This window comes from Brienomyrus brachyistius, unplaced genomic scaffold (genome assembly GCF_023856365.1).
Source record: "Brienomyrus brachyistius isolate T26 unplaced genomic scaffold, BBRACH_0.4 scaffold112, whole genome shotgun sequence".
Classification (NCBI taxonomy): domain Eukaryota; kingdom Metazoa; phylum Chordata; class Actinopteri; order Osteoglossiformes; family Mormyridae; genus Brienomyrus; species Brienomyrus brachyistius.
In genome coordinates this window covers 29,074-52,525 of record NW_026042387.1, presented here as the reverse complement: position 1 = coordinate 52,525, position 23,452 = coordinate 29,074, and the positions used below count along the sequence as shown (strand labels likewise).

At 43.6% G+C, this 23,452-nt stretch overlaps 1 protein-coding gene across 1 annotated transcript in view; it reads left to right on the top strand.

Annotated features, from left to right (window-relative positions):
- Positions 1–3,477: 3,477 nt before the first annotated feature.
- LOC125727702 (receptor-type tyrosine-protein phosphatase kappa) overlaps positions 3,478–23,452 on the top strand; it is a 38,617-nt gene continuing 18,642 nt past the window's right edge. The window contains exon 1 of the mRNA XM_049004604.1: positions 3,478–3,809. Coding sequence (XP_048860561.1) covers positions 3,737–3,809 — 73 coding nt within the window. The 5' untranslated portion in view covers positions 3,478–3,736. The remainder of the gene's footprint in view (positions 3,810–23,452) is intronic.

Below are 23,452 nucleotides of genomic sequence, written 5' to 3'. Positions count from 1 at the left end.
CGACACAGAGTTTCATAGCTTCCCGGGTGGTAGACTCTACGGCAGAACCACAGCGAATTGAAATATGGTTGTTCACATTACTCAGAATTAACGGAACGCAGAATTCATAATTTTATTTATACATAAAGGTCGTGTTTCACTGCGAGTGCATGCATGGGTGGGTGTTTATATGCATGTGATCTGCAAATAGCACGTTAACCATATGTGATGACAGTCTAGCATCATCAAAGATTTAGAACTTATACCTTTAATAAGTAACTGGCAAAACTCCACCCTGTCACTCGCATTTATGCAAAGACAAACATCGAAAAGGAATGAGATTCATTAGCCCAAGCAAAACAATCACAAGTATTTAGCTTAGAAAACAATTGTGGGGAAAAAACACGCATTATTTCAATTAATAAGCTGTTGTGATGTTGTTGTTTGAGCAGCAGTCTGTGTGTTTTGCGTGTGACTGACTGCAATGCACTTCTATAGTGGGAAGTTCATACATTTTTAATTGACTTCAGAGTTTGTAACAGTCGCAGCGTTGTATTCATAGCGGTTTTTCATACCGTTAGACAATGGCTGAAAACAATAACCTATCCATCTATTCAATTAAACATTGAATTAAGGGGGGAAAGGGCATATGGTGGCAACACGTGAATGTCTTGATTGAATTACATGAAGGGGTGTGGACTGTAATGAGTCATCTATTGTTGACAGGCTGACAGAATACACCACTGCCGTGAACTAACGAATGCACAGATATGCGATATGTGATATGAAAAAAAAAATTACTATACCTTTCCTGTTGCTTATTAATAACTTGGTCGGGATGATTTGATTTAAGAGTTTAAATGGGTGGGAAAATCAGAATGTATAGTGAAAGCAGAGATGGAAAGTTCAGCTCCAGAAAGTAGCAAAAATCCAGACCAAGATTTTGTTTCAACCAACCAGTTGAGTGACTGTGACTCTTCAAACTCAGCTGGCTGGCTGAAATAAAACCTTGGTCTGGATTTGTACTTTCCGGATCTGGATGTTCCACCTCTGAGTGATGGGCCTTATATTACTGCAATACGAGCATTAATTAGGTGCATCTTTAATCTGGCCTTCGGGAGGATTCCAGTTATCAAGTGGAATCATTGTTAGATGAGATGTTGGGTCACTGATGCTTGAAGAAGGCCGGTGTCTCTTCAGTCAAAAGGCATTAAGCTTCTCTTGCCCCTGTGTCTTTGAGGTGGCAGGGGTGTCGAAGCAGACCTCTCTGTTAAGCAAATTGCAACTGATATTCATAGCGTTCCGCACAGTGGGATGGAATAAAGGTAAAAGGTGAGAGTTAGAATGTGCAAATTGTGCCAATGCCTTGAGCTTTGCCAGAACTACGACATGAAGATAATCTGAAAGAACATTTTATAAGTGACAACTGTGAAGGCTACAACAATAAGGCCTTATGGGAAAAAACTATAACTACTGTATACTATATATATATATATAGTTTTTCTCAAGCCGTTCCACATTCCATATGGTATTATGTTGAAAGCGACTTTAAAAGGTGCTTAATTCCATCACTATGAAAAGTGTGCGATATTAATTGAAATCTGTGTTATTTTCCATTTCTTTACGCTAGCAGTCCTTCCCTACTTAGTTCCCCCAAAGCCATTAATACATCACCTTCTAACATATACCTTTATTTTGCAGGCATATCCCATTGCAGTGGAGGTGCAAAATGAACATTATTAACATTAACATGCTACATCAGGAGAGACATTCATAGTGACATAATCCCTTTCAAAATAAATACATATGTGCGGAATATTTTCGCACCTGCTGCCAGAAATTATAATCTGATATTAACCCACACAATCTAGACTTTAATCGTCCCGTTTTGAACATTACTGTATAATATCTAAGATTTTCTGTGCCGTTATCTAGTATGTGTTTGTCTGACACCGTCAAAAAAAAAGTTCTATTAACCTGACAAATGATTTGTTTTAGTTAGTGGCATATTTCAGGGGCTGCATATCAATTTTTTATGAGTATATGATTTAAAATACTGCCAAAAATGTTGACGATATGGAAAAGCTCACAAACGGGGCTGTCAGGGGCTAATCCTCTCTGTCTGATCTTTACTCTCTGAGCTCGACATCAGTGCCCTCCACCCCACCCCCCATCCAAACTCTGGGGAGGGGGAGGGGATTGTTGTTTTAATTAGACCAGTCTACCTTTAGCCTCCTGGATTCATGTGCCCTGCGTCCTCTCTCTAATCAAAGGGACTGTCTAAGGAGTTTGTCTGTGTTTCTCTCCCAGCCTGAATATGGCAGGTTGATATGCAGGCTTCAGCCGTGCTAACACATGCAGTTTGTTGTCTTGGGATGCTGCTCCCCTTTCGTTCTCTCCCCCCCCCCCATCAAACCGGGGCTCGTTTTGTCGGCTCACCGTCGGCCCTCATCTGACATCCCCTTAGTGAATTAGAGCTCCAGGCTTATTTGGTTTGCTGCGAAAGAGGTGGAGGTCGACTGTACTGCGTCCAAGTGTTTTTTGACTCCCAGAATTGGCACCGTCCCGAGTCTGCGCGCGTGCCCCCCTTTGCAGCGTCCAGCTTGACAGGGGCTTTGATTCTGAATGTTTACACGCAGGCACCGCCCGGCCCCTCGGAACCCGAGCTCACGTCCCCCCGGCTCCGCGGCTGAGCTCCGCGTTCTGATGTGCCTCAGACAGGCCCCATCGACCGCGATGAGCAATTAGAAGCCCAAATCACATGCCGCCGTGGCCTGTTCGCCGTATCCTACCTGCTCTATTCTCTAAGCATCAGTCAGACCCGACGCCGGTGTAGACAGGAGGTAAAGAGCGAGCAGAAGCATTCTGTCAGCTGGTGTTACAGAGGCCAGTGAGAGATGCTGCCGGAATGCATACAGCTCCTCTTTGAGCTGAAATATCCAGCGTGGGCCGCTTACTCTCTCCCAAAGAGGCATATGGAATGTTCCTAAATCTCTTTTAATTTCATATTAGCTTTAGTCCAAATTAAACTACTTCCCAAATCTGCTGATAGAGAAAAACAACGAAATTATTTTTTTTCAGCAAGAGATAACATACATTACATTTTTCTTACATTCCTTGTAGGCTTATATTTTAATAATCTTTTTTTTTTTTTTGGTAGTTGATGTTTAAACTGTCTATCTGCTAGAGACCTTGGTTGGTTATTTAGTGTCCAAGTACAATTTTGTGCAGTCTGTTATCACACATGTACGCGCAAAGACAGGTGTCATTTCAAATAGCACATTGCCGTCTTTGTCTAAGTACAATACACAATATGAAACTGGTAACCAAAGCGTAAAGTACAAATACCACCACCCGGTGACTTGCATAGCATTGCCTGGGGAAGCGATACGAGCATTTGTGCAGATATGCGAAGCGGGCGCTCCCGAATCTTCTCCCGGATCAGGCGGTTTGACTACACGCCGCTTTAAAGCGAATGATCCGGAACTGCCGCTCCGGCCGGTGAGTAGGAGCGGACTTGGCGAGCCGCTGACGGCAGAGGGAGCCTGGCGTCCCTTCAAAGACGGCGAGAGGCTTGGAGCGCCGGCGCCGCTCGCCTCGCGGACGGGGCTTCGCTGACGTCATGGGCTCGCTCGCCGCTCGCGGAGAAACAAAGTATGAGGGCGAGCGCGGCGCCGAGCATGGAGCGCGCCGGTCTGCGGGAATAAGCGGAGCGGCCGGACAGTTTTTACAACTTTAAAAAACTCTGCGGACAAACATGGATACGGCGCTCCTTCGCTCCCTGCTGATCCTCCTGCCGATCTGTAGCGCGGGGTCCCAGTTCACGGCAGGTAAGTTGGAACTTTGCGGAGCGTGTCAAGAACGTCGGGGAAAGTTGGCCTCAGATGGGTGAATAAAAAGTTCTCTCATATAGATGTGCGATTTTATACAAAAAATACGTTTAATTACATTTCCGTTTAAATATTTGCCTTATTTTTAATGCGATCTGGGCTTAGATTGTGTCCTTTCCCTTCAGGAAGAATAAACCGTAACTGCCGAGTACCGGTGGGGGAGGAAACTTGTTTTAAGCTACATTTTAGTTGCAGGTAAAAACGCAAAACCAGGATATGGTTTCGTTCCAGCAGTCTTACTAACACAGGACGTAATCGGATCACTCCGTTCACAGACGTGCTTGCCATTAGGACACCGTTTACAAAAACGGCAAATGGAAAGGAGAAAGAAACCCTAAAATATTAAGGAGATTTTCTTTCCGACAGTAGGCTTTAAGACTGAGTCGAACTTACGGAAACACAATGGCTTTAAACAAACACCGCTGTGCACTATTATAACTTTGGAAAAAGATCCAGCGAAGGGCTGGTAATAGGACTTGCTGATAAAACGTTTATATCTTCGGTTATGGAATGCCAGACAGCTTACTTTTGCTAAACCTTAACCAAAATGTTAGTTTTATTCCATATTTAAATACACATCCTAAAAGTGCCTCCAGAAATAATTCTAGTGAACTTTCCTCGCTTGAATTTGATTAATTTAACCAAACAGGTACAACTTCTTCAGTTACTATCTCTGGGTGTGATATGGATACACCTATTTGCTTAGTATTTTTTTGCTACTAGGCTTGTAAATGTAGGCCTACAAAACAAACCCTGTCATTTAATCTTAAATTTACGCCACTGGTTTCAGTGCAGTGTAGGGAAAACATTTGTTTCAGGAGAGAAAATGTTATGCTAAATAGCCTATGGTTTATAAAGTTTGCGTCCGAGATTATATTAAATGTTTTGTAAACAACGGACACAAAGTGGTCATTATTTTACAAATATTTTTGCAAACATATCAGCCGTTTCCTGCCGTCTCTACTGACTGTCTGATATTGGTAAATCGATATTTTCACTAGTAATCCGCCGCCACTTCAGGGGTAACAGTCAACCCCCTTCTTCACCACAACCCCTGCTGTGTTAGGAATGTTTCATTATCAGCCGCCTAACCTCTAAATGCGACTTTCCACCAATTTCCTTTTAAAAGGGTAAAGGCTGTAAAAATCTTTACTCGCAGCTGTCTTTAAACGAGGTTTTTTCTTCTTTTCTTTTCCAAACGCCGTCACGTTGGGCGTTTTACCTTTATTCGTTTTCTTTGTAACAATGTCGTGTGAGATGTAGGGTGGAGTCATGTGATCTGAAGGTGTTTAACATGGTAACGTCTAAAGAGCAAAGGAACAAAACGCTTAACCAAAGCATCCACGGATTTTCTTCAATGTTTATATTAATCGAAAATCGCCTGGGATCAATAATTGCTACAACCACCAAAAAAGTACAAAATAATGTAAATCACATTTTGTAATGTAATATAATTAACCACTTATATTTTACCTTTAATAAGCAGACAAGTTAACTATTGTCTCACCTCTGAACCTAGTTATTAGAATGCAGACTGAGACTGGTTTCAAATCTGAATCATCTTCCGCTCCAGATGAGCACCAGTTTCCACACATCTGCCGGAATGTATCTAACATCATCAGATTAATTCACCACCAGGGGAAAAAGTATGAAATACAGCTGTCTATATAATTGCTAGATAATTAATCAGAAAGTCTTAACCATGGACTAATTACATTAGTGTAATCAAAAGCACAAAATGACAAATGGCAAATTACGCATTTTGGAGGTTGATTAGCAAATGGTGTAATTATGCTTGTGGTATTGTGGAAAATTGCAGGGAAGATTCTTGTATGTTTTCAGCTGTGTTCTTAATTTAAGAACCAAATAAGCAGGATGATCCACTGTCATTTTCTGGTACCTCTGGACAAGGTGCAACTATGAATCTACACGAGCTCTTCCAGTTTTGCCTGTAGCTTGAGCTCTTGAAGTAATAGTGTTTTACTTTTGTACTTTGTTTTGGACAGTAGGTGGCGTAGTGCTTAAAGTGGTTACCCAAACACCGGGTGCTTGCAAGGTGCATTCATTTGCCAATGTCTTTGTGTCTCCAAGTTGCACATTAAACTGCAAAAAAAAAGCATTTCTTTATATAAACTAATTTCTGTAGTATAATTATGTATGTGTGTGTATGAATGTACCCAGTGTGACCAGTTTAACAACTTGGACTTCTTTCTTCTACATGCCTTTAGTCAAAAGGAAAAATTAAAACTGTCTGTGTTTATACTTTTAGCAGATGGAGTTCAAACAGCCCTGCAATTTCTTTAAAAGCGAAATTGGAATTAATGTACTCTTTGGGGATGTCCATTGAAAATTAAGTTGTTGCCTTGGTAATGGAGTGATTGGCCAGTCTGCTGATATGTCAAGGAAACCTTATTTTCAATGAATTTAGTATATGAAGTGTCATCTTAAGTACTCCTTGGATTTTCCGTTTATAAAATTTAAACTATTTTCTGTTGATTTTTTTTTAGTAAGCCTTTAAATCGTTTTATTTAAATTTCCGCAATCAAAATTAGCTTGAATGAGTCTTGCCTATATTATATTAACATATAATTTGATATGCCAAAAAAAGGGTTGGTGAGCATTATGCCCCTCGAGTAAGAATTCGGATTTTTTTTAGTAGAATCACTCTCCGAAGCAGTTGTTATATTGGCGATTTGATTTATTGCATGCGTTTACAGCAAATCCTTTTCAGATGATCATACTTACTCACTCGATGAATCAGTGACTATGATTAACCAATCAGAAACGCGGGCCCCGTTACTGACTGCGCATACCCGAGGGGACTCGCGCCGCCACCGACAAGACGGCGCAGCCGCAGTTCCGCTCCAAGTCGCTTAGGAGCCACTAGGTCGTTCGCGGGCAAAGCCGCCCGAGAGGCTCGTCCGGAGTTCAGGCGCCTCAAATCACACCGTGCTCCGGTATAATTAAGCTGGAGGGAACGGGCTGTGGCGCAGCACCCCGCGGTCCCATACAGGCCACGGTCTGGTGAGCACGGCGGTGCGCAGGGGAAGACCGGGGCTCACTGCACTGAAGTTGCTGACACGACAGTGTTTGCCTGCGTCTTTGTTTTATTGCGAATTGGGCAGGAGAAGTTGCTTATCTCAGTATGTGCAAAGGGGGTCCTCCATGTGTTGTGTTTTCCCCCTCCCCACGTTCTCGACAAATCTGTTTGTAGCCTGCCATGTACTAATTTAAAGTTGCCAAAAAAATACGCGTGATAAATCAATATCTGAAACGTCAAGTGTTTTTTTTTTATGTCGGTTCTCAAAATATAGCAAGCTCTGCATAATTTCCCCCTGGGCTTAATTCGGGAGTGCATTGTACATGTTATTTCAGCTTGTTACCGTTTTAAGACTTACTTTTTTCATAAAAGTAAAAAAAAAAAAGCACGTTAAAGGTTATAAAGTGAGCGTTTTTGTTAGGACCCAACTGCAAGAAGGTCAGAGAGATTGAAGGGTAACATTTACATTGGGGTAAAAGGCCTGTTTATCTTTGGCTGATTTGAATGAGGGCCGTTCTCTTTAACGGAATGAGAGGATCTATTCAGGCTTGTCGGTCTCGGTCTGCAAGTCGCGTGCGCTCGCCCTGCCCCCACCCCCTTGGCTGAGATTTTGTGCTCCGTGGAAGCGTGTGTCAGGCTTGCATTTGTGCCAGCGAGTGCCACGCCGAAGTCCCTAGGAGCCTCTTCTCCCGGTGCCAAGGATGGGTGTTGATGCTCTGTTGGGCACACAGGCTTGGTGTAGCGTCCCTCACGCCCACTCGCTGCCGGGGGTGGGGGTCGTCCCCCCCCCCCCCCCCCCCAGTTCTGGTCACTGCGCATGCCTCATACGTCTCTGCAGTAACTGTGATCTCCAGACGGTTCCCCCCACTGCCCCATAAGCTCCTTTCTAAGAGCTGACTGGGCGTTACTGTTGATAAGAGACGGCAAAATCTCTTACGCGTGCTTTTTGCTGGAGGGCTGTTTAAATTTAAAAAGTTGTTGTATGGTATGAAATCGTAAATTGCAAGCTGAAGTGAAAACAGGCTGACTGCTATTGCCTTTGGAGACCGTAACTTGAGGCTCGGTTTGCTGAACTGGGGATGTAACCCCTTTATGATTGGGTGACTGGAGAAACGTCAAGTCCTCTACAATCCGATGCATATGTCCAGTTAAAGAAATTGGACCTTATGTCTTCGCTCTGTGGTGGTCGTGTTTTACTGCCTTCCCCATTTCACCTGCTTCCCACCAGCATCTAGCATCTCTCCTCCCCACCCTTGGCCTTAGACTTCTCCTTACTCTTCACCCTGTTCGGCATCACCACTGCGTAGCATTTCCCTGCTCCAAAGGGGTTTCGCTGAGAATCTGGGTACTATGGAACTGAGTGGCTCACAGTCTCTCTTTTGTGTCTCTGCCTGAGCGTTTTGGCTGGTAGGAGGTTTTTGTGCGAATTGTGGTAGGTTGCTGATATTTCCATGTGCTAAAGATAGCGCTGTAACAGAACAAATAGCCTACGTGCGGGCTTGGGGCTAAAGGTATGATGGGATATATCCATCCATCCATCCATCAATCTATCCACCTACCTTCTAAATGCTTGTCTTTGTTGGGGTCAAGGGTGAGCCTGGAGTCTGTCCTAGGCAGCACATGGCATAAGCCTGGGATTGTGCCGGATATAGATCTTGTCACGTAGAGCATGTTTTGTAATAGCAGTTTACGTTCATTTGCAAAGTCGGTTGAATGAAGATGCCTGAAATCTGGTCATACAGGCAACTGGAAAATTACTAACTGCGTGCACTGTAAACCGGTAGGCACTCGGGTAATATTCATAGTTGTTGCGTAATATATGGTTGTAAAATATTTTAGGAAAGTTGTCTGACTGCTGCTGGGAGGAGTTCATTGTTAAAAACTGTCCCGATACCATTTGACCTCATTTTCTTATCGGTGTGTGTGTGTGTGTGTGTTTTTTTTTCCTTCCACCTCCCCTCAGTCCCTCAAGTGGTACTGGTTGTGTTAACTAGTTCTACCAGCTGTAATGTTGATGCAGTTGAAAGCCTATGACCTAAATCCGTTTCGCTACGGCGATATTGTCGTATTGGAGTCCTGCACTTGCTGTATCTTCTGTCACTTATTTTTTTCCTCTCCAGGTTGCCCTTGTTCTGTTCCTCGGTTTTCTTTGCATCTGCTCAGCTGGGGACCCTCCCCCCCCCACGCATCGTGGTTGAACACCCAGACAAGTTGAGGTCTTTTGAACCCTCTTAGCTGGTGCGGGGGCTGCTCCGAGGTGGTTGGCTCAGGTGTGAGTTCGGAACCACGGAGTGCCCTTAAGCTCACCCTGAGAATGTCTACCTGTCCCCTTCCGTGTTTTGTGCCTGTGCTCCCCTGAAGAGAAATTCACCCACTGAGTAGCGTGCTTTTTTCCTTGCTTTTACCAAGCTCCCTTTATTCCATTGTAGCAGCAGCACTCTGTCGTGAAGCCTGAATTCTAATAGCGAAGCCACCTTGGGTTGCACCCTCCTGGTGCAGTTCCCACCCACTGTTTGTGGGTTGTCGCTTAGTGGCCACTGTGAAGTGCAAAGAGCTGGAACACAGGTAGAATTTTTCACTTGGGTGTAAACAAAGGATGGGTGTCTTCATCTGAACTCTCCGCATTCACCTTGCGCACCAAGGCTGCCTGCTCTCACTGCTACCTCTCACCAAACTACCTTTGCTGGCCGTCTGTCTTAGTCAGGTCCAGGCTTACGATCAAAGACTGTTGCGATGGATGCTGATTTACCCGACTTAGCTTCGATTTACCTTTTGATGGGCGCCCTTTTGATATTTTAAGAGCCATGTGTATTCTGTTGAAACACTAATTATAAAAGCATTATGTTCTAACAAATTAACTAATTTAACTGTGATCTTCTGCTCAATCAGTTTTGTGATTATTGTTGCTGAACTGCTTGTAGTTTGGCTTGGGGGTTGTATTGCTTGTGGACGTTTTTTTTGATATACAAAATCGTACGAGGGATTTAAGAGTGACTAGAAGAACGCCGATTTACACTTATGGGATGTTTTAAATGCCAATATTGAAATCAATGTTCTTACAGGAGATAACATTTGAAGACTTGGATCTCTCCGAACAATGGAATTTCTTGCAGTTCAAACCTGCTTTCAAGTTCTAACGTACCTTGATCTTGTAAATCTGCACGCCCTGGTGTGTTTCCATTGGGAAGCTTTTTCTTATTTTCCGTTACGGTCCCCATCAACATGCCTGGCTTTGGGACAAATTTCTTCTTCTGCAGAAATCCCCTGCATGGCTGGTAGCAGTCTGCACCTTTTGTTACCGTAGCCGTGTCTTTTTCAGGCAAACTTTTCTCTCTTTACAGACCATTTTAAATGTAAATTTGTCTGTGTGCACCGTTATCTTTTAGCAGGCGTGGCTAGGAAGGAAGGGTTTTTTTTTTTTTTGGCCAGAAGTTCTCATGAAGATTTGTGTTCTCAAGGATTGTTATGGCATGTGTAGTCAGTGGGAGCCTCCTTTCAGAGCTGGGTTAGGGGGTAGGCGAACCCAGATTCTTTATGGTAAGCTCACATGCAGAAAGAGTAGCCCCCCCCCCCGAAAGGCCCTCCTCATACCTTCTGTAAAACACTCAAGCTTTTCCATTCTCAGGGTCACTGAGAGCCCCTCCCTACATGTGGAGCCTGTTAGTCACGGCTATCTGTGTTCCAGATGGGTTAAAGGGGGTCATCTGGACAAAATGGCAGTGATGGATAATGTACGCCGGGAAAATAGGTGTTTTCATCGGTGTACTTGGACAGTGTTTTGTTTTGATTTTTATTTTTTTATAAATTTGTTTTCCCGCAAACAGTCTGAAGAGTGACCGTAGTTACACGGGGAATGCGAATCACTGGGTCTTACTATTTCACGAGAGGGTTAGGAGTCGCCCCTCTGACTTCCCTTATTCCAGCATGATGTCGTGCTGAACAGCATCTACATGTAAACCTTTCAGTCAGGAGAGCCGCTCTCTGAAATCTACAGGATGACGAATTCCGTGTCATGGAATGCACGACAGCTCGTTGATATTCAGGACGGACTTGGGGTGCATAGTTCAGCTCTTGTTTGGCAGCGACATCATTTACAACCAGCTGAGAGCTTTGATAGGGTCAAGTTAACTCCAGCAGGTTAACATTCTTTAATGGCCGTCAGCTTCTAACAAAGAAATTGGATCACTGACAAAAGTCTATGTGAAGGTTAATCAGTGGGAATTTTGCTAAGGAACAGTGCAATCTGATTAGTCGGATATATTCTGCCCGACGGACCATGACTGTCTTGCTTAATGTGATATTTTTGTTGTTCTTTTGTGAGGTATTGCACCTCATTATTGGAAATGTAATCCTGAAAAACAAAACATGCATCTTATTCTCTCTTAATTGCTAGTCAAGGAAAAGCTATGGCGCTCAATTAATCAAATTCAAATTTTTGTTACTTTAGGCATAAAGTGAAACACAGATTACCATTAACTCTTTTGTTGCATGATCATGTGATTAACTGTGTACAGACAGGAGGGCAGCGGTGAGGTCTGAGCTTTTCACGGGTGGATAAGTGGGAATGTGGCGTGTTAAACGTCTAGAGGATGGTACGTTTCGTCAAAGTTCAGGGAAGTGGTGTTTCAGGCTCTTGGCATTTCCACTCCAGTCCCCACCTTCCATTAGAATTGGCGACCATTTTGCTTGCGAGTGTCATTAGGAAAATCATTCACCATTCACTGGCTCAGCCTCCCCTGATTACTTTACACTAGATTAATCAGGAAATTGTCCTTTGCTCATTCACTGTATGGGCAGTTTTGACCTTGAAGTGAAATTAGTGTCCCAGTTGTCTGATTTATGTTAAATGTACACAGAAAACCTGCAGCAAAATTCATAGTGAACATTAACTCCTGACTTCAGGACGCCGTCTTCTCGACTAATCACACTACCTTGGTTTAGCCAAGGTGTCTGGCTCATTGCAAGGTTCATTGCCAGCCTGTATCCCCGGCCCCGTACCAGCGTTATTCCGCTCCTGGATTTGCCAGTTCCCGGATCATCCGGGCCTTTGAGGCGGGCTGCCTCTTTAAACAAAGTTGCCCTTCAGATGGGACACCATCCATAGCACAAAGCCACCATTGTCCAAGGCGAAACTTGCGCGGAACGGAAGTCGGGAATCGTGAGTTGCTCTCATTTGCAAATGCTCAGCCGAATCCCTTTCGGTTCATGGGCTCGTGAAATTTGGAAAGTATAGCTTCCGTGCCTCCCGGGCCTCACTTTTCCCGTGTTTGTTTCCGTCTGATACTTTTGCTGTCCCAAAGAAAACATGTTTTGCTTTTATGAGCGTGTCATGGCAGGCTGATTCTGCATGAGTCAGCCTGTGGCCTCTCGCAGTTCCATCTCCTGTTTCATCTGCGCACTCTTCCCGGCACAGGTATATGCCTGAATAACGTCAGTGGTCATGTGAGCGATTCACGTGAGGCCTAAGCTTCTTCTGACAGAGAGGTGCGGGGGCAGGATTTTCATCTAACCAGAGCACTTCAGTCTCTCCTGGAAGACTGCTTTGTTTTCGCTTGGTCTTGGGGGCGAGGGGGGTACATGATACTCTGGGGTCATAATTCAACTTGAGCTGGTAGAACGTCTCTTCAGTGCCTCTCCTCAGCTGTAGGTTCCTCCTAAGCCTTTTGACAGTTGAACGACTGACTTGATAAGCCTGTACTCTTGGCTCACACCGCAAAAACATTTCAAGGTAGTGTTGTGTTGGAGCTTTTACATATTAGTTCCCGAGTGTTACTAGCTATGGTTGTTGGTGTAGCTTCAGTTTTACTGCATACGAGCAGTCCTTTTCTTCAGGAGGTTTGCAGTATGCTATTTTGTACGTTTTGTGCTGTGCTGTTGAAGGGTACATGACTTGGTTACCCAGACTTCGCTTTAATTTTTATATTATAGACTGGTTGCTCTATCACGCTGTCTTAATGAGGTGGCTGTCTGGTGTATACGCGCGATGCGAGGTGACAGAATCTTCCGGCGTGAGACCAGTAGCCAGGCGCGAGGGTCTTGAACTCCACTGATGTGTTGTCATCGTTTGGCTCTGTCAAGGGCTGTTAGCCTGGATATTTTGATTGATAAACCCCCCCCAGTCCCCCCCCTCCCCCCTAAAAAAAGAAAGTCTCCAACTTGATGCATCGCAAAATCATTTTAACTAATGTGACGAAAGGGGCTTGTATGCCCTTGCTGTAGGGAGAAGATGTTTGTAGTGAGATGTAATGCCTCTCGTCAAGCACAACTCTAAATCTGGGAGAACCGCTGGCAGCCTGACTGCATTAAATCATTCTGAGTGCCATTCAATCTTGACATTTAACCTTGGTGTCCCCCCCACCCCCACCAACCCGCCCTTTTTGTCAGCCTGTAGGTTGCAGACAGAAATAGCACTGGCAACTTGTGTGTGTTTTTGTTTTTTTTTGTTTAACGTTCGTTTGTGAAAACACAGTTTGGGAAATTTGACAAATGCATACACTAGTCCTTGACATCTGGATGGATTTTTATTTTCCATTCGTGGAAGAACTTTTATTACCTAAAGGTGGCATGTAGCAAAATTTTCCTAGATGTAGATTTTTCGTTTCATTTTACCTTGAGTCCAGCCAAATTAGATAGCCATAGATCAGCTGTTTCAGCGTACAATAGGTTTAAGAATACAGTGAATTTCAAAGCTGGAGAATCAGTTGTTAAAACTGAGTTTGAAAGCTTCTGGTTGGGTGGCACATGAAAGAATGAGGTTTGTGATTCGGCGGTTTGATATATGGCCGTATAGAGGCCAGTGTTGGTTATGAAGGGAGGGGGGCAGTTTAGTACATGGCTTGTTTTTAGATGTACAGTTCCATTGATTGTATCCACTGTATATTTGTCCTGAAAGTCACGCTGGGCAATTAATCAAAATTTAATCGAAACCAACATTCAGATCCAAGAAATGCTAACAATTTTCTAATTAAGGAACTTGCTTTTTCTGTTAACCTCAAGGAAAAAGGTCACATTTTAGTTTTTCATTTCAGTTGTTTGAATTATTAATTGAATCAATTGCTTGTCTGTTTCGCTTTTGTAAAACCAAAAACGGTTCATCTGTGTTTCCTTCATTTTAAAATCATAAAGATAAGATGTACAAAAAATAGCCATCTTTAATAGTTGAGCATATTAACAGTACAGGCTTTGTCAATGAAATATGAGGGGGAAAAAATCCCCCCCAAATAATCGTACATTAATCATAATCGAGGTAAAATGTTCAATTAATCGTGATATTGATTTGCGGTCATATCGCCCAGCCCTGCCTAAGAGTCTTTATTACTCATTATTACTGGTAATGAAAGACCTGCAAAATGGGTTGAATGTCTTTTTCTGAAGATGCTGCTAGCCTGTTGGCTAAAAATGAACCAGCATGGAGTTTTCAGCAGCTGGCTAAGAAGAAGCTTGGCGCTTTGAGCGACTTGGCTAACACGAAGCGCAGAGATTTCAACAATTAGCTAGCAAATCTACCATACGATCGCGCAGCCTTGGGTCCTGCAGTCTTCGGTTATGATATTGATTCTGCAGCTAAAGTCATCAGTAGATTTTATTGATCGACTCTTTGCTCCCTTTCTAGTGCTCTGTCATCAAAAATCACGTCTTTGACCATAAGTGTCAGAAATTGATTGGCTCAGAAATTGTATTTGCTAGTGTTTCACAACAAGGAAAAGTGCTCATAAATGTGGTTATAGCTCTGACTGCTGTTCAAACCCCGAATATGTAATTGTTACCGCTGGTCTATGCGCTCATTGCTTTCATTAATGTGTTAAACGCAAGGCCATAAGGACTGCTCGAACAGTGATGTGCGTTACCAGTGCCTGCACTTTTAAGATCACTGCTGTCAGCAGACATGCCTCCGCAAGTGTAACTTCATTGCGTAAGTGGTGCATCTCCTTAAAGTAACATGATACAAGCATGAAATTAAGGTAATATAACAAGGTGGGGCAGGTCCTTTAAAAAATCAGGCCTGCTAGAAAATTACATGTGATGATCGACTTGAAACTTTAAATCATTTAAATGAGTTATTCTTGAATTACCATGAAATTTTTAATTCTTCTTTATAAATTCACTTATGCAATTTGGAACAAAATAGTGTGGGTACCAGCTTCTGTGTAACTGATAATTTTAAGTCTAAGTGGCTGCTTGTAAACTACTAAAAAAAAAAACAAAAAAAAAAACACAGAAATATTTAAAGCTACTCTACGCGCCAGACTCTGTTTGGAAAGTGTCAGGAAGCTTTTGACGATGTCCGTTAGTGATGCCGACGTCCTCGCTAGCTACTGCGAATATCACATGTTTGTTTAGGCTGGAGTCTTGGAATGTTGACTGCTAATGTTTCATGCTTGTCTGTTTTTGCTTTCAAAAAACCAAAAAGGGCAATTTGTTTGCTAGTGTCCTGACTTTGTTCTCGCCTTTTCATATAGCTGGAAAGCAAAAAACCAGCTGGATTTAAATTATGGACATTCTATTCAAGTATGTGTACCTTCTGAGATACTTGCAGCTGAATTGAAGTGTTGTGTAAAACATGGGGTCAGTGACCTCCAAAGCGACCCCAGGAACAGATGAGAACCATGTCTGGTTGTTTACGATGCACCCATCCGTTTTTTTAATGGGGGTAATTGTCTGTTGGAGTGATGTTGTGCTGGTGATTGGGGAGTGTCTAAGAATGCCACAATGAATGAGATTTTCTCATGCTATCCGTCAAAGTGCTTTTAATGCATTTCAGATTGGTTACTTTGCTTCCTGTTTTGAATCAGTCATGCCGCGATTGGACAGTGCATGGTAATCCTTCCCACAATGAGTTTCATAGCTTAATTTCTCCCATCATTCATTTTTGTGTGAATGAATAGATTAGGAAATTAATACGGTTAACATCTGTCAGGGTTTGCAATAGCATGGTGGATTTGGCCATGCGCAGTCATTACTTTTCTGCATCTGACCTCGCCATTCAAATATCTGATGATAATCAATGAGCTGAAATGAAGATAAGTAGACCCAAGCTGAATCTATGAATTCATGGTTCCATGATCAATCACCAGTGCATACTCATAATGGGTGGTAATAAAATCCCATTACTGATTAATTGATATTATGACATAGTTAAGGTCATGAGCCAATTTTTCTGAATATAAAGAAGTCTTAGACATGATGTGTAAATGGTAAAGGGAGCAGTGAGATATAAAATGTCAGTGAAAACTAAATATGTCCCACTAAATTTCTGTATCTATGTTGATTCACTCAGATGATGTGATGGTGCCTTGCCTTTGGTATGCTGAAGTACATTTGAGTCACTGGACGTTCTGGTTTCAACACCTACTTTCATTTGGAGTAATATGGCCACAAACAATAGCATGAATTGAATGACACTATTTGTTTCATATGGCGAGTGGCGTAAACCTCAGTGGGAGGGTATGTAGTGCGGTTGATTCACATTTACTCATTACGCTGTTGTCCGAAGCAACGTACATTTGAGAAAGCGGGGTAAGAAGGTCACAGCTTGGGTGTGTTTCCATTGAACCGGGCACCTTGCTTTCGGAACTTCATAAAAGTACCGAAAGTAAGGTGGTATTTGGTGATTTCCCACTGGTGTTAAAATGGCTATTGTTGCTGAATGACATCATCACAACTTGAGGTGAGGTATTTTGCACTGAATACAGAAAATGGCTGTAGTGTATAGGGCAGGATGATGTGTGATGTTAATACCAGCTTTGCATGTTATGGACACGTGATTCTCACATTGTAATGATACATTGTGATAGTCAGCTTGCTTGATCATGTCTTTTCATAATGTACAGACATTATCGTATGGGGTGGGTTTTAAGGTTCGCTAAAACATTTTTGCTTTGTCGTAGGAAACAAAACTTAGAAACCTTTGCAATTTTAATGATTTAAAATTTCACGATTATCCAGTGTAATGTTTAAAAAGTCAATTTGAAGTTTACCATTACTAATATTGCTTGAGGTCTGCATTCAGTGTCCCACTGTTTATTGCAACAAAATAGCATTGCGATATTTGAAATCTTTACAATATCGTGCAGTCCCACTATATGACAGCAAATATGTTTCCTCATTGAATCTGTCCTTCCAGCCAGATCCAAATTAAAGCTTAGGTTTCTTCATATGCCCATGCATCTGTTTATTACTTTTAATTATCATACTTTGCTGAATTCATAACTATGCTTTTCTTCAGGCAAGCGGATGCATTTTGTGACTCCCAACTGGTTTGGCACTTTTGGTACTAGTACCTGAAAAGGAGAAGGATTCATTATTTAGCACCAGAAATACGTTACCTAGTCCAGTTAGAAAATCACCCTTCGGGTTTAGGGTCTTGCTCAAGGGCCCAGTGGTGAAATTACTCTGCTAACCATGGGATTTGAACCGGCGACCTTCAGATCACAAGCAATGCATCCTAAGCTGCTGGCCCACACAGTGCTTCCAGTCATGGGTGGTTTATGCACGATGGTATTGCTCCAGTCTCCAGTGGGTTTTACTGTTGTATCCTTGGAGAAGGTGATTGTTCCATAATAGCCAGACAGACTGGATCTAAAATACAAAATGATGGAATGCGATTTTTTATTTTTTATTTTTCCCCCCCAAAAATGTGAAATGTGAAAATTAGGATCATTGCCATGTCGAGATCAGACGGCGAATGGAGGACATCCGCGGTACAGGGTCTGCGTTTGAGGCAGGTTGGGCTGCCGGCGCTGTTGCTGAAGGCTGGATGTGTGGTAGCGCGCGACTAGGCAGAAGGCTTCAGTGGCATACAGGATCGGTGCCCCCCCCCCCCGCCACCACCCCCCTTCTGTTGGCTTTAAAATGGCAAGCAGGCTTTGTTTGTTTTACAGCCTGGCACCATGCGCTGTTCAGGGCATGAGGATAACGTTTATGCCTGGGTGCCTTGTTGTCTAAAGTCAAAGAATTCACGGCGACCCGGGCTTCTGAGCTACTGCCAATTAAGTGATTGGACGGTTGGAAGGTGGAGCAGCCAGCAGGTGGCGTACATGCAGGAAACAGGCATTTGGTTGTCGGGATAAATTATGGTTCTCGTCTAGCTTTTTCGACTGGATCTGTGGGTGCTGCTGGGATGGGGATCTTCCTGTTCCCCCGCCCATTAGCGTAGTCTCTGGTTACAATCATGCATTCTTTGATAAGTGCGTTCAACTCGGAATCTTTTTTTCATGAAGAAACACAAACGTTTCATTGAAGCGACTGCATTGTTTTTGGATCTAGCAAAAATAAACCAGTAATAAAGATGACCCACTGCACTCGCCCCTCTTAATTTCTTCACATGGAGCAGAAGTTTGGAAATCGACCAACTTTACATTGGTGGTCTAGAGCTATCAGTAAGTAAATGTTGAGAATGGGTATAGGTTATGGATACGTTTATAAGAGTCCCAATCAGAGAAGCTGATTTAACACCCAAGTTCCACCTTTCATCAACACAGACACGCCTGCGGTTGTTGAATATGGCCTTTTATGAACTCATCATCCTGAGGTTTATTCCGGAATGTCTGATTTGATACGACTGGAGTTCTTGTATTATGGAAGGACCTCAGTAGGGATTTTCTGAGATTCATAAAGGAAGAGATCTGAGCAGAATTCATTCACAAGTTCTGCCGCTTGGTTTGGTTTTTTCCGCGTGGGTCTGGGAGTCTGCGTTCCAGCCTGTTTTGGTGTGTGATGCGGCCATATGGTCTGCAGGCTGGACTTGGTGAACTGGGAGGGTCACTCCAGATGGTCTCGGATGCTCCGCTTGTATGGAGCAAATGCAGTGGCAGGTCCAGTGCACCTTATGGCTGTCTTCACTCGAGGCTCTGTTCCTTTTTATAAATCTTTCTTTATTCCCATTACGTTGTATGCTTCTTGCCGTGGCAGACAGTGCAGTGTTGGATAATTTTGTTTGATAAGCAAGGAGAAGCGCTGATTACTGGGACAGTTTTGTGCAACATTTGGAGAATATGATACAAATATGGCTTAATTAGTAAAGCCTTGGAAGGTTAATAAACACCGTGCTTAATAAACACCGCGTGTCTCCTGAAAATTCGCTGCTTGTGTGGGCCGCCAGAACAGATTTATTTTAAGAAGGGTAAAAAATTCGTGTATTGCAGTGATTGTGATTCACTTTTATATATAAAAGAAGTACCAGCTAAATGACAAAATACTAATTGCCGAATAAAAATGATCTGACATTTTCTGTCCATGAGGAGCTGTAGAAAGGAATAAGGTGGATTTTTCGGTTACCTTTATCGGGGATGTAAATGCATGGTTAGTCCTGGAGAGATAGGGGTCAAAGCCATAAGATCTTCTCAGTGTAATCCTTTGGCTTTTGTCGCCCGTTATATCATGGAAATCATGTGGCCTTTCAGATGTTTTCTATGGCTGAATGATTTGATTTGTCTGAAATCGAATTGCTAAATTTTTTTTCAAAATTAAACGGCACCCAATACTGTGCATACTCAGTCCTCTCTCAGCTTGCGACGATGTTCCTGTAATGAATATCCATCTTTCTCTCTCTTGCTTTGTCACACCTAGTTTTATTTTATTACTCTAAAACAATAGGAATTTCTCTTGTGCAGACCTAGATCCACAAAACGAATGTTGTCTGACTGAAGAAGTCCAGCTCAGCTCTTTCGTGTCTGGCTCAGTTCTGCTGGGTCAGCAGTCTCCCCCAAACTTTCGTCTATATAAATTACCTTTTTGTTTATTGGATGAATATTTGTGGTGAAAGTGGGATTGTACCTTGGAAAGAACTGGGTGTCCACGAAACACTGAATAGAGCATTGCTCTGGTGAATTTGAGTGTTGCGGTGCCTCCCATAGAGATTCGATACGTACTCGGCCATCTACATGACAGCAAATGGGGTTCTTTGGTCCAGGCAAAACCAACCTTCAATTGCCCCAAGGTTCAGTTACTGCTTGCCTGCCCAATGTAGGTGCTTCTGAGACTAGACGGCAGTCAGCATGGGCACTGCCTGGCCTACGACTACGAGGGCCCATACACAACAGGGCTCGACGTGCTGTTTGTCATGATGAACTACTTCCGCGCTCGTCAATTTTCCACCCTTTGTGCCACAGCGGCTCTTCTATAGCCTTCCATCACATCCCGCATCGCCAAGTCCATCACATCTCGCATAACTAAGCCCTAGCCTCCCAGCACCTTGTGCTTGGATTGCGGTTCTTCTCTCCCCAGAACACTCTCAGTAGGAACCACAGCTGCCTGTGAGCATCCTACAAGTCTTTGTGTTTCGGTGAAGCTCTGACCCAGGTGTTGGGTTGTAACGATTCAGCCCTTGTCAGTCACTTAGATCTGTATCCCCGTCCATTTCTCCTGCATTCTGCGTGTAGATTTCGAGTAGCTTTCCATCGAATATATTCCAGACCTTGACACCATTTTTACTAGATGATCAACATTATTCACTTCACGAGGAGGTTGTCTTTATGTTTTGGCTAATCTGTCTGTCTGTGTTTTTGTGTGTGTGTGTGTGTGTTCGTTCGTATATCCATACATATGCGCACAGTAGACTGTGACGGCATCCCAGCCGATAAAATCCTTTACCTTTTCATCACACAGTCCCTTTTGTAATATATAACCAAAATAAACACGCTGCGGCCCAGGCATCCAAAGTCCAGCAGCCCCCCCCTTTTGCCGACAATCTTCCCATGCAAATGAAAAATAATCCTCCCTCAAATGCTTGCTATCTGAAATGAAATCTGCCTCTATACTGAAATACCTTCTCGGCCCAAACTCCGTCTCCTTTTATCATCACATTAAGCATAATTTCGAGTGATTTTTATTAATAATCAGAAGACGGTGTTGTATCGTTAGAGTTCAGTGTATTTCAAGTGTTACCCGCCTGATAGTTGTTTAATATTAAATAACTTTTATTTTTATACAGCAAGTTTTAATAGGTGTCTGGATCCTGTCTTTATGGAATATACATTAGATGCTTTATTCGCGCTGAAAATCGCGTAGTTTTAATTATGTAAATGAGAAAAGAGAAGCTTTCATATGCGGGGTACTCGTATTTGGTTTGACTGTAGCTTAGGGCTGTGGTGCCCCTCTTCTCCCAGTTAATTTTTTTTTTCATAGTGGTCTCATGATCATTAGTGTTTCAAGCGGGAGCGGTGCTGTGGTAGATTAACCGAAACGCGCCTGCCCTCCTTCCTTTGTCTGCAGGATGCTCTCTCTTATCAGAGGTCTTCTGTCACTGTGTAGTTTGACGTAACTAATGAAAATGGACTATTCCCCCCCCCCCTCCTTTGTTTATGGTGCTTATCAAGTGCTCCCCACTGACCCATGGTGAAATATGGATCTTTTGGCCACGTGCCATCGGCCTGTCTCCCCTTTAGGGGCATCACCCGAAACGCGGAGGTCAACGGGGCCTCACGCCATACCTTGCGCTTCTTTAGGCTTCCGGAAGAGACGCAGACGCGTCTTGAAGAGCGCGAGTGGACTGCTGGCGCGCCGCTGACATTTATGCGTCTCCTTGAGAGCAAAGACGTTAGAAAATGGAAATAGCGGGGGTTGCAGTCGCCCTCCTGCTGCATCTAAATAAACCGGGGAGGGGGCTGGGAAATGGCTGTGTCTCTGTGTCACAGGGATGCCTAGAGGGGGAGGGGGGCAAATCCTTTTCAGCGACGGGTAAGTGTAAACAGCCTTTTGGACTGAAAGGCCCCTGAGCTCTCTTCTCTTATATCTGAGATGTCCGTCAAACCTCTGTGACTGTCCTCGGGCAGCAGGGCGATGGGATTGCTTCATGCCTGGAAATACATGAAAGGTATTGGGGAGTGCTGGCTGCACACAGAGGATTTTTGCACTAATGCCCCTACAGAGTGAATCCTAAATAGCCCCCCCCCCTTACTGGTATTTCTGTATGGATATATGTCTGTAGGAACAGACATTTGACTGTGTGCAGCAGCCTCTCCTTTGCAGCACATCTATTGAATATTTTTCCGCGATCAGAACCCCTCACCACCCCTCCCCCCCAAACATTACTTTTAATATCTTTCTGCCTTATGTACCATGCCATGGTGCGAGTTATTCCCACCCCCAAGGTCAGTGAGATGACTTTGAAGATGGGTGGCACGCAAAACCGCTCGCCAGACCATAATGCAGAGACGGAGTTGAAGAAACGTTTGGCCTGAGCTATTACCTACTTAATGGGGGGGGCAGAGGACGACTCTAAATAGCACTGTAATGCAATTCAGCCTTTTGTGATTGGAGGGTAATTTCAGAGCTGTGGTCCCTCTGGTGAGGACACAAAGAGGGGTAGCGTGTCAGGCCTCTGGGCTACGTGCTTCACCTGGATTCCTTACACCTTGTCTGCATTACACCGCTTGTGCTCCTTTTCATCTCTCTCATCGTCGCCGGACGATGGGGCCCAAATCCGGCCCCGTGCGCTCGCTCTGCCTCCGTCGGGCTGCGAGGAGTCCGGACCGGGTCCCGGGTGGACCTCCAGCTTTTACCGTCTTGTTAAAGATGACCTTAATTTCAGCCGTGAACTTCATTTTTAAACTGTATTGGCAGGCTGTTCGGAGGGATGATTAAATGAGGTCTCGCTAGTTTATGCCGTGCTACAGAATATGTCCTGTGGCCTTCATTTTGCAAAATATTTTGTTACCCGTGCATCGCTACATATACAGGTAGCTGCTTAGTGCGGTGCTTATATCTGGAGTTTAGGATTGCAGTCAAAGTTGCATGTCGTCGGACCTGCATTACTCAGAGCTTAAAATTAGTGCACTGTTGTTGCTCCTGTCAATCGCTGCATAAATTTCTCTGAGCTAGAGAACAGACATGTTATCTTCCTACCTCAGCAGCCCTGCTAGGGGCCTTGCCAAGTGTTTGTTTGGTGGAGATAGTGTAAACCTGGCGCAGTGGATCCTACAGTATAAGCCCCAAATCCTTGCAAAGGCTGTAATGTTCTTTAGCTTAATGGCTGCGAGGTGGTCTGCCATCATGGTCCATATTCCCATGTAGCTACTAAGCTCATATTATGTCTCAACGCTCAGACATGCCCGGGCTTGGCAGCCGTGTTCTTTGTGCACATGCTCTGACATGGGCCAAATCAGCACTCGCGTCCAGTTTGGGAACATCCCGTTGGCCATTGGTGGCTTCCATATTGTATTGGACAGAAGATATGAAGTTATCAGATTTTATAGAAATGAATCCCCTTCAAAGTGCAGATTAAAATTGCGCTTAACTGTGTGCTCGAAGGATCTAGATGAACCAGATCTTTTCTTTAAGTAGAAACTTGCAAACTTTCATCTGCGTACACAGAAGACATGTGTTTGCCTCACCCTATCCTCCATACCACACAGGAAGTTTGAGTTTAAACCTCTCTACACCAGAAAAAGTGCTGCTTCTCTTTTCCCCAAACATGCTTGGTGTTCCTCACTCAGATCTGTTATTTCGATACTGTTTTGCAAAGGATGTTTTTCATTTCCTGAAGGCAAGATCATACAACTCATTTTGCCAATATTGGGGCAGGGGCACTGAAGATGATTTTCTG